The sequence below is a fragment of the Protomyctophum parallelum genome, assembly GCF_964188405.1.
Source record: "Protomyctophum parallelum genome assembly, chromosome: 1".
NCBI classification, from domain to species: Eukaryota; Metazoa; Chordata; class Actinopteri; order Myctophiformes; family Myctophidae; genus Protomyctophum; species Protomyctophum parallelum.
In genome coordinates, this window is record NC_139697.1 from 82,213,899 (window position 1) to 82,224,711 (window position 10,813).

At 45.0% G+C, this 10,813-nt stretch overlaps 1 protein-coding gene across 4 annotated transcripts; it reads left to right on the plus strand.

Moving 5' to 3' along the window:
* Nucleotides 1–3,696: 3,696 nt before the first annotated feature.
* Nucleotides 3,697–10,193, plus strand: orai2 (ORAI calcium release-activated calcium modulator 2). Of its 4 annotated transcripts, XR_014569665.1 has the most exons (4): nt 3,732–3,868; nt 5,504–5,766; nt 8,096–8,896; nt 8,928–10,193. XR_014569665.1 is itself a non-coding variant. In XM_083771786.1 (3 exons), exons 1-3 carry the CDS (start codon nt 3,835–3,837, stop codon nt 8,647–8,649), a joined length of 789 nt encoding a protein of 262 aa, XP_083627912.1. In that variant the 5' UTR covers nt 3,697–3,834; the 3' UTR covers nt 8,650–10,193. The 4 variants fall into 4 exon arrangements, 3 of the variants coding, with proteins under 3 accessions (XP_083627912.1, XP_083627910.1, XP_083627911.1); XM_083771786.1 differs by having other exon boundaries at nt 3,697–3,868; nt 5,566–5,766; nt 8,096–10,193; XM_083771784.1 differs by having other exon boundaries at nt 8,096–10,193.
* Nucleotides 10,194–10,813: the final 620 nt, after the last annotated feature.

A 10,813-nucleotide genomic window follows, 5' to 3' on the forward strand; every position in this document is an offset into this window, starting at 1 on the left:
CGCAGTGATTGCGAATGCAATGATTGCGAATGCAATGAGCACTAACTATGAGACCCTGCAGATCATGTCTGTGTGTCTGTCTGTGTGTCTGTCCCACTGTGACACCACCCGCCCGCCACCAGAGGGCGCAGCTGTAGCACACACACACACACACACACACACACACACACACACACACACACACACACACACACACACACACACACACACACACACACACACACACACACACACAGTAGAAAACTTTAAAAAAGTACTAACTAAAAAGAAAAAAAAAGTACGAGCTGCGTTCGCTTCCCGCGTTTGCGCGTCTTACTTGTGGTAATACTGTACATTGGGGTTGGTTTTATTACTTAGCCATGGGTGGAGTCTGTAGTAGACTATATAAAGGGGAATGGTTGATGGTTCATTTGAGTGAGGGCTGTCATGTGGAGAGGGCGAGAGGCTGACACCTGTACCTAAAAAATGAGCAGAGTAGCATGGAGGAAGGCGAGTCATCTTCCCCCACCACTCTTTCACTGAAGACTCACAATTGAAATAGCTCTATATTCTGAGCCTAGCCAAGCCATGTGCCCCATAGGGCAGGAGTAACCCTTTTGTATAACCAGCTGGGGATTCGAACCCCCAACCATCCAGTCTCAAGGCAGACGCTCTAACTACAAGGCCACTGAGCTGTTGATGATATCCAGGGCCTCTTACGGGTGTGTAACTCTAGAGTGTACTAAATGGAACCAAATGGACTTATGGGTTATGTAAGCAAGCCTTGCAGAGCCATATGAGGCCCATAGGGCAGGAGCCTATCTCCTGTTTCTGTAGTATGAGGCAGCTTGATGTACAAGTAAGTACACCCCCTGGACATGACACTAGTATGTAGCAGGGACTTACCCTAATCCAACCCTTGATGCTGAGTGCCAAGCAGGGAGGTACTGGCCTGAGTCTTTGGTATGACCCGGCCAGGGATCGAACCCTGACCTCCCAGTCTCAGGGTGAATGCTCTGACCACAAGGCCATTGAGCTGTTGATATCCAGGGCCCCTTCTGGTTGTGCAACTCTGAATGTACAAAATGGAACCAAATGGACCCGTTTTTGATTGATTGAAATATTTATTAACAGTTTGTAGAATTTACAGTACATTTTAAGCACAAACTCAATACAAAGACTGTCAACTGTGAGTGGACGACCCAATTAAGCATTACACTTGCTTACAACAGGGTCCACATTGTTCAATTCATCAAAACATTTAAAGACATACAAACATTTAGAGACATACAAATAGACATTTCTATGTAGCTAAAGTACAGAACAGGAATTCATCATATGGGAAGCAAATAAGGGAAAAGATACAATATACAGTGAGGGAAAATGGGGGGGTGGGGGTAGGGGGATTCAGATTTTACAGAGGCCAGTTTCGAATTGCAGCCATCCGTAGGTGCCCTTTGAGAGCGGTTTTGAAGGAGTCAAGGGATTCACATGTCTTAATGACTGTTGGTAGGGCGTTCCACATTTTGGTGGCATAGGAGCGAAAATAATTTAGTCCCTTGTTTGTGCCGAATCTGGGTTGTACATGGTTTGTTGCACTCCCTCTGGTGTTGTGGGTGTGGACTTCGTTTACATTAAGGAAGTATTTAGACAGGTACATGGGTATCTTGGTGGTGTATCGAATCTTGTGGACCAGACCCATTGCAAGATGCTGTACTCTGTCGTCGACCCTAAGCCATCCCAGCCTGTCAAAGTGGGCAGGGGTGAGGTGGGTTCGGGGGGTGAGGCCAAGTAGGAGCCTGACCAGTTTGTTTTGGGAGGTCTGGAGCCTTGTTTTAAGGGCCTTTGAGGTGCTGTGGTACCAAGAGGTGGATGCATAGTCAAAGAAACCTTGTACGAGGGCTCCTGTTAAGGTCTTCAAGGTGTTTTTTTTAAAGGGTTATGAGGTTATGAGGTTATGAGGTTCCTTGAAATGCGCGAAAGAAATCTAAGAAATATTCCATTCAATATTCCATTAATTCCAGTCAGTTCAAACTCAGTTATTCATTCATTCCAAATGTATAGCTGATACTATACAATTTTCACCGATTTGAGGTACAGTTCTGAATTTTGGCGACAAAGAGTAATTACAAGATAGAAAGGCTTGGGCTCAAATTGAAGTTTAGGAAGTTTTCTATAGAGGCAGTGATATTCACCATAATGTGTTGGAAAATAACCATCTTTGCTATTAGTCAAGCGGAAGCGGAAACCACATTTTTTGTTTTTGAGGATGATGTGGGTCATATTTAAGAGCAACCCCCCAAATCCTATTCTTCTACTTACCCCTATGTGTCAGGATCATGACAAATTTCAGACTTCAGAACTTGAGGCAAGTAAATTGACCCTATGGGAGCCAACCCAGGGAAAAGCCAGGAGGGGAAAGAAGCGTACCACCTATGTAGACGTGCTGCGGCGCGACAGCTTGACTGACAACACTGCAGAGCTCAAGAACCTGATGTTGGATAGGAATTTGTGGGCAGCGATCCAGGAATCCCGAGTTGGTGTTGGCTAGACCTCACTCTCGCATAACACAGTGAATTTGCATTTACACAATTTCGCCAGAGCCATATACCAAAAAGGGGTTTTTGATGTAGGTGGGACATTTTGACAACTTTTTATCATAGCTCATCATTTTCAGCACATTTTCTCCAATAAGAAAACACTGATTAGAAGTATATTTCCGGGGCCTGTGCCATGGCTCAATGGTCCAGGCACCTTGGCTGGTAACCCAGTCTGGCAGTGTGCTGTATGATGAATTCCTGTTCTGTTCTTTAGCTACATAGAAATATTTGTATGTCTCTAAATGTTTTGATGAATTGAACAATGTGGACCCTGTTGTAAACAAGTGTAATGCTTAATTGGGTCGTCCACTCACAGTTTGTGCTTGAAATGTACTGTAAATTCTGCAAACTGTTAATAAATATTTCAATCAATCAAAAAAACTCCCGATCCTGACGGCCCCTGTGCATGATAACCCCCTCCTCCCACGGTCCCACTAGACCAAAACACTGCTCATCTGCCAGTAGACTTGGGTGGGTTGCTGGAGCCAAAAGGAACCCAGATAAAAAATAAAGGCAGCCTCTGCTAAATCTTTTTTTAAACAAACATTAAAAACGCCATTGACATGGACAGAGTTTAATGTTTGTTTTGTCTGATAATTTACGTAATAATAAAATAAAATATGTATATATAGCGCCCCTCACTTCACACGGGTGTGATGTTTATCGCCCCGAAGAACAAGAGTTGTAAATTCCACCCCCCCCCCCCCTATTTTCCATAGGGGGGGGGGGGGGGGGGGGTTTCACATTGGCTATACATCCCAAATGCATTTCTTCACAAAGAATTTGGGTAGATTTACTGTATTTCTTTCAGGAAGCCATTATGAATTTAGTGAGAGTACAATCCATAGACATAGGTACACAATCCAGCTCCAGCAGATGGTGGTAACTGGTAATGCAACACTTTAATGGATTGCAACCAACCATATAAAGCTTAATTTATGCTCCGTCGCACGACGGTGCCGCGCGCAGACAATAGCAAACCTACAAGCCCTCAGCGCGTCGCATCCGCCACGCGATATAGGTTTGTAGCTTCGCACCAAGCTCGACGCGACACCGACGTGCGACGAAGTATACATCGACCGTAGCCCCCACCCTCCCCCACAGCAAAACTCAACAGAAGAAAAACTAGAAGAGGCGCATAATATATATAAGGCGGAAGTTGACGAACACAAACAACATTGCAGTCGTGTTCTCTTGCGCGGCTTTGGTTGGCTTCTGTCTGCCTTTAATTGAATCATTTAATCAAATCATCTGTATGCAATTGAACGGGTGTTTTTTCTGCAGTCAAGGTAAGATAAATAATGCAACATGTGAATAGTCGTACTAACATCGTGTCACGCAAACCTCAGACGAAACAATTACGTGTTACATCACTGGGGTGTTAATTAGTTTAATAAGTGAGTCAGTCCGCTGGACGTCTTGTTTATTTATTTATTTTGATGTCACTGTTCGCGTGCCTTCCCGGTGATGATTGGAGACAAATTACGTTACAGAACTTGCGTTCGTGCTAATAGTAGCTTTATAACTCAACCGTCTCTCTATAAATTAAGACGCGAATAATGACGAGCTTTCTGTCGGGGAAATGTCAGCTAGACTCGGTACCTATGTTGCGCGGTTGCGCCGAATTTGGTGACCTATTTAATTTCTTTGACGCTAGAGAGTGCTGCTGTTAAACTGAACATGGTTTGATTGATTGAAATATTTAGTTTTGCAGTTTGCAGAATTACAGTACATTTCAAGCACAAACTCAATACAAAGACTGTTAACTGTGAGTGGACGACCCAAGCATTACACTTGTTTACAAGAGGGTCCACCATGTTCAATTTATCAAAACATTTAGAGACGTACAAATAGACACTTCTATATAGTTAAAGAACAGAACAGGAATTCATCATAAAGGAGGTAAAAAGGGAAAAGAAACATATACAGTGAGGGGAAAAGGGGGGGCGGTGGGGGGGATGTTACGGGGGCCAGTTTCGAATTGCAGCCGTCCGTAGGTGCCCTTTGAGAGCAGTTTTGAAGGAGTCAAGGGATTCACATGTCTTAATGACTGTTGGTAGGGCGTTCCACATTTTGGTAGCATAGGAGCGAAAATAATTTAGTCCCTTGTTTGTGTGTTAGAGTATACTCTAAGAGGAATACCCGTTAATTCGATTAAATTGCGAAACAGTGACCTCTGGCGTCACATAATTAGATAAGGCCATATACCGGTGTAACAATGTATTCCGCGCTGCAGGACTTCCCAAAAACTACTCTCGTTTATTTCTGTTAGTAAGATGAGTACCGACTACTAGAAGCCCAAGCCTGTAGTACTAATGACTTTTGTAGCAAGCTAAATTTATACCGACCAGCGTTAGCTGTAATACAGACGACCGGCAGTTTTCACTTCCATACATGTATTTCTGTCTAGAGTCTTTCTATTAGGCTAATGCAGTCTATGCCATGGTGACATAAGCTATTGGCTCAGCACTGGGTTCTATGTTTTAATAGTCACATGGTATGTAGCCTGATTGATGCTTTGACAGTGCTGCTGTCCTGGAGCAAACCTGGAGATAATATGTGATGTCAGAAAGGTCAATCAGATTTGTATTATTTTATTTTATTATGGGATAGGATTATCTTTCAATGTTAGCAAAAAAACATGATAACAAATTAAATGATGATAACGATATTAGTCGATATTAGCGATAAAAGCTTTTACATGGTAACATTGGTGGGGGTGTGGGGTGTAAATAATCATTTCAGAATCTTTGAAAATACTAATAGCAGACAGATCTACAAGCGCTTTACAAGCGTGTTGTGAGGTTAAAGTAGTACAAAGTGGTTGAGGACCCCCTGGAAACTCCCTCAAGAGACCCCACTTTGAGAACCACTGACGTATGGGATAAAATAAAACCATTTACCGAGTCTCCTCTTATCCCTAGTACCATACATGCCCCACTAGTCTCCATGTCCAGTGAGCTAAATGTGCCCATGGGCTCCCCAGCCCCCGGCGGATGCTCGGAGAGGATGCAGGATGGCGGCGGGATGGACTACCGGGACTGGGTCCGTCGTAGCTACTTGGAGCTGGTCAGCTCCAACCACCACTCTGTCCAGGCCCTGTCCTGGAGGAAGCTCTACCTGAGCAGAGCCAAGCTGAAGGCCTCCAGCCGGACATCGGCTCTCCTTTCTGGCTTTGCAATGGTGGGTCATACGAAACGACATGTTATGTCACTGTCTATCAGTGGTGGAAACAGTAGTAGCAGAAAATACTGCAATATAGAAATGCTCTGTTACAAGTAAGAGTGGCTATATGCACACAGAATGGGTTGCTCACGGTTATCCGACATGCGGAAACAACGATCGGATTACTTCCTACTTCCGGGTGCTTCCCTACTTCCTTCACAGGTGTTAGTTACTGATGATACTAATTAAGGTTCTGTTCCGTTTAGTGTGCAGTGGTTCTCAAACGTTTTAATTTCCAGGACCCTCATAACTTTGAGTGTACAAATGGACATGTAAAATGAGAGTCTAGAAATGGACATATTTGTACACTCTCAGAGTTACACATCTGACGCCCGTACAGGGCCATTTGGAACCAACTCAAGGACACTTTTAAGATCCACTTGGCCGTGCAGTTTTTCCAGTGAACCAACACGCACAATAGCAGCACCCTGACTCTGTCTGACCAGAATTGAACATAGACTTCATTAGTATCATCAGTAACACCTGTGAAGGAAGGTAGGAAGTAGGGAAGGGGCCCAAGTTCTTTCCAAAATGGCATGTGTGCATACAGCCCATTGTACTTGAGTAAAAGTAAAAAGTAGTCGAGTGCTGTGTTAAACTCTAGTTAACACATGAGTAATGCTCTGTTTACTCTCAATGGCGTGTTCGTTCTACGTAAACGGCACTCACCACTGTCGTGAGCAGGACCAGTGCTCTGCACCTGGCAAGGCTTGAAATGTATCTTGGTAGCACTGATATTCTCAACTCAAAAGGTTAAGGAGAATTAATTGTTACCACTGATGCTCCCAAGGAGCACCAATTATTATTTTTATTATTGATAAAAGACGTTGAAAGTAGGTCTGGATAATATATGAAACTAGAAAAAGTGCCCTTCTGGGCACAGGTCTCCACCAGGTTATCCACAGATCCGTGCAGTTAGAGGTAAAAACACTTTTCGGCCAGTTATAGCGCCACCTTGAGGCTGAGTTGAAATTGTTCATGTGGCATTTCGTCCTCGGCCTAGTGGGAATGTGCGTGCACAATTTCACGGAAATCACGCGATGTGTTCATGATTTGCAGCATTTTGTTTGAAACTGAGCACTCCTGTGAACTTTGGAAGCCAATCTTAACCAATCAGGATGGAGTCTGAGAAATCTGAAAGACCCGTTTCGTTGAATGGCTCTAGAGAGACTGTGTACTAATTTGCGTGATGTTTGGACAAAATCTGTAGGTGTACTGTGAAAAAACTTGTTTTGCACAAAGTGGCCTCCTGGTGGCGCTATAACAGGCCGTTCTGGAAAGTTTGGGGCAGAGGTTCATCGTTGGCATCCAGGGAGTGTGTGTGCAAAATTTGGCATCGACCGGGTTAACGGTGGCCGAGATTAGCTGTTCACGGACACACGGACACACGGACACACACACGGACGGACGGACACACGGACGGACGAAGTGCAAAACATACTCTCCCCACATGCCTTCGGCCTGGTGGAGACAATGACAGGGGCTTGCAATTTGAAATGACTGATGAAGGCTGTGGCCACAGCCGCCATACTTGGCTGAGGCGAGTGATTAAGTTATCCGGGATATACTTTCCAGGAGCATGAAAATATTCAGATCTTGGCATGCTATTAAATTTGGGATGAGCTAATTGAAGATCCCTGCAGGAGTAACTGTTAAAATTACTTATGAAGTCATAATTGACAACCTGTTGTGCACAGATTCATCTTGAAAGACAATGATGGCCAATGGGGAAACTCTGTCAGACAGTCAGTCAGTTGGCAACATTTGCATTTATACGACTGGGGCCTGGGCCCACTGTTGTGGTCCAGCCAAAATTAAATTACTGGACCTCAGATGGAATAGGGTTTATGTTAGATTAAATGCATCTGCAATTTAGAGAAACATAACGGCAGTGAGTGGTGTTTATTATTCATGGGAATAATGCAATTGTTGAAACCATGTTTTGCTTGAAGGAAATTAGTGAGAAACTGAACTGGACCTTGGCAGGAAAATCAGTTCCCTCACTGCCATAATGATATAAATAGCATAATGGTCCTTGGCAGGAAATAAATGTTGACATGAATGCTCTAAGTCTAACGGTATGCCTCCCGCTGGGACCCTTTACTGTGGCTTGTTTATTGTGGCAGAGGCAGGCTGTAACAGTATTGTGTTCTTAGTTGCATGGTGAGCTCCTGACAGTAAACTAAATTCCAAATAGTTAAATTAGTTAAATGAACACTGGATTTTGTACCGTGCTGTGCAGCCACGCCACAGTGCTGATGTCAGTCGGTCTGCTGTCTGTTGCCAGGTAGCCATGGTGGAGGTGCAGCTGGAGATGAACTATCCCTATCCCCGCCTGCTCCTCATCGCCTTCAGCGTGTGCACCACCGTGCTGGTGGCCGTGCACCTCTTTGCCCTGCTCATCAGCACGTGCATCCTGCCCAACGTGGAGGCCGTCAGCAACATCCACAACCTCAACTCAGTCAGCGAGTCGCCACACGAGCGCATGCACCACTACATCGAGCTAGCCTGGGGCTTCTCCACGGCCCTGGGCATCCTGCTGTTCCTGGCCGAGGTGGTGCTCCTCTGCTGGATCAAGTTCCTGCCGGTGGACTCTGGCATGCTGCAGCAGCAGCAGCAACAGCCGCGGCCGTCTGCCGCTCCGCCGCAGCACACCGGCTGGCAGGCGGCGCTCGCCTCCACCATCATCATGGTGCCGGTGGGCGTGATCTTCGTGGTGTTCACCATCCACTTCTACCGCACGCTGGTGCGCCACAAGACGGATCGCCACCACCAGGAGATCGAGGAGCTGCACAAGATCAAAGTGCAGCTGGACGGTCAGGAGAGAGGCCTGCATGCCGTCTGAGGGCAACTGACTGACCAGCTGAGTTTGTATCCCATGTTTATCAAGCCATCTCTCCTTTTTTTTTAATCAGTTCCTGTCATTGCTAATGCCTTCCTTGGACTCTCAAGCGGAGCACTCCAGAGCTCAGTCAAGAGGGTCAATAAGCTGGAAATCACTAATTTATTGAGGTCAGAATGTATGATTCTTTGGACAGTTTTATGTCGTTTAGGATACATGTTAATACTAAATTAGTATTATTGTTTTCCAGGTGTGCATTTTTCATTGAGGAAGTGGTGAAGACCTGAGTGAGACTGTTAAAACCACACTGTCTGGGCGTGGCCCTTTTCAGGTCTTTATGACAAGCCAAAATGTTGTTATTGAGCTTGCCAGACTCTAAGTTTACACAATCAGTGAGGAGCACTTTATCCTTGTTTTTTGTTTTGAGAGAGAGAGAGAGAGATGTAGCATTTTTATACTCGTCCCACCTAAAAATATATATTTTTTATTTATAATGTTTGCCTTCTTGAAACAGTTTGCGTCAAATACTGCATGTGCTTGTGTTGGGGGACTCAAGCATATTTTCAAAGACTGCTTTTACTGTATACTAACAGTATACAGTATGTTCAAGTTTGTGCCAGTGGTTTAACAAGTCATTACAGGTCCAGATCATACTGCAGCTGCCATACAATGTGGAAAGGTGTCTTTCAGTCTGTTAGGGCTCTTGTTTTTTGTCCATTTCACACACAAAAAACTAACTACAAACTTTGTAGCATGAGGTGGATTGTCCATCCTTTATGATATGCAATAACATGTGGTTGATATCACATAGTATAGATCAGATAGATATCTATTGTCATTCAGCGGATGCATAAAATGCATAAGAGAACGAAATGTTTCTTCCAGTGACACATTTTAGGCATAGATGTCAATACAGTTCCAGAACGGAATGTCAGAATGTCTGCCTTAGATTTGGATGGAGAACATTTAGATGGAGAACGAGTCTGTGCCCTTGACTCTTGACACAGTTTAGTCGGGGTGGAGTGCTCTTCCTTGCTTTTTTCAGCTGTTGTACTGGGACAGGTAGCCACTGTCCTCCTCATCCAGGCTAAACAGCTCCCTATTGTTTTTTCTTTGTCGTTGATTGGCCCACTGTTGTCAGAAAATGATTCAGTAGTCACTCACATGCATGGGTGTGAACTGAACTGGGGTTTGTTTGACTGAGATGTGTTCTTTCAATGGGAGGTTTTGGTGTTTAGAATTGGCTTAGTCTAAGTTTTTCTCCATGTTAGGGTTACCTTTCTAGATCATAGACATAGAAAGGTAGACACGTCCTTTGGCTCTGGGGCTTCTGTATCTTGTGCGCCATTTCAGGGAAGGCATCAAGGCAAGCTTCCGTGTGAGTCACAGAAGGGGATGTTCTCTAGGCCAATCGGAGACAATGTAAACATTTGTTTTCTCTGGCCAATAATGCTCCTCTGAATTGATAAGTTCCGGGAAAAGACATGCTGTGATTGGCCAGTAGTTACTTTGAGTGGCAGCGTGCCTTCCACCTTCCCTGCGATACAGGTTGCGCCATGAACCGCAGCTGCGAATGAGGCATCTAGGTTTTTATATCTACTAGACCGGTGCCCGGCTGTAGAGCACCGAGTCGGTAACGATGGAAGTTGGAGATCCATGCCCCACCTGGCTATGCAATACTCGTTACCCGTGTCAGAGTACCTGTTCCACCCATCTGTCTGTGTCCCTTTATTCCTACAGTATATATGGAGTTCTGTGTCAGGCATGTAATGTCAGAACAGGCTAGCTCCATATATGGAGATATAGGGGTGACCTTTTGTGGTGGTTCTGGAGAACTGTGTTTTTTTTTTTTTTTTTTTAAGATATTTTTTTGCGGCTTACGCCTTTTATTGATTTTTGAAGGGACAGACAGTAGGCTGACAGGAAACGGGAGAGAGATGGGGGGATGACATGCAGTAAAGGCCGTGTCGGGTCCGGGAGTCGAACCCGCGGCACACTGCGACTGGATTACCAGTCCGGTGCCCAGACCGTTACGCTACGGCCTGGGCCAGAACTGTGTGTTTGACCGACTCATCACCGGGCACTGCACTCCCTGTGGGGGTGTGGAACGTGTGTGTCGAATGGGATCGGTGGGGTGAACGGTTCTCAAGTTACGGGGATTACAGAC

Coding starts and splice junctions, on each gene's coding strand:
- orai2 (XM_083771784.1), top strand. CDS start 5,529: ATGTCCAGTGAGCTAAATGTGCCCATGGGCTCCCCAGCCCCCGGCGGA. Junction 5,767..8,095: donor TTCTGGCTTTGCAATGGTGG/GTCATACGAAAC, acceptor GTTGCCAGGTAG/CCATGGTGGAGGTGCAGCTG.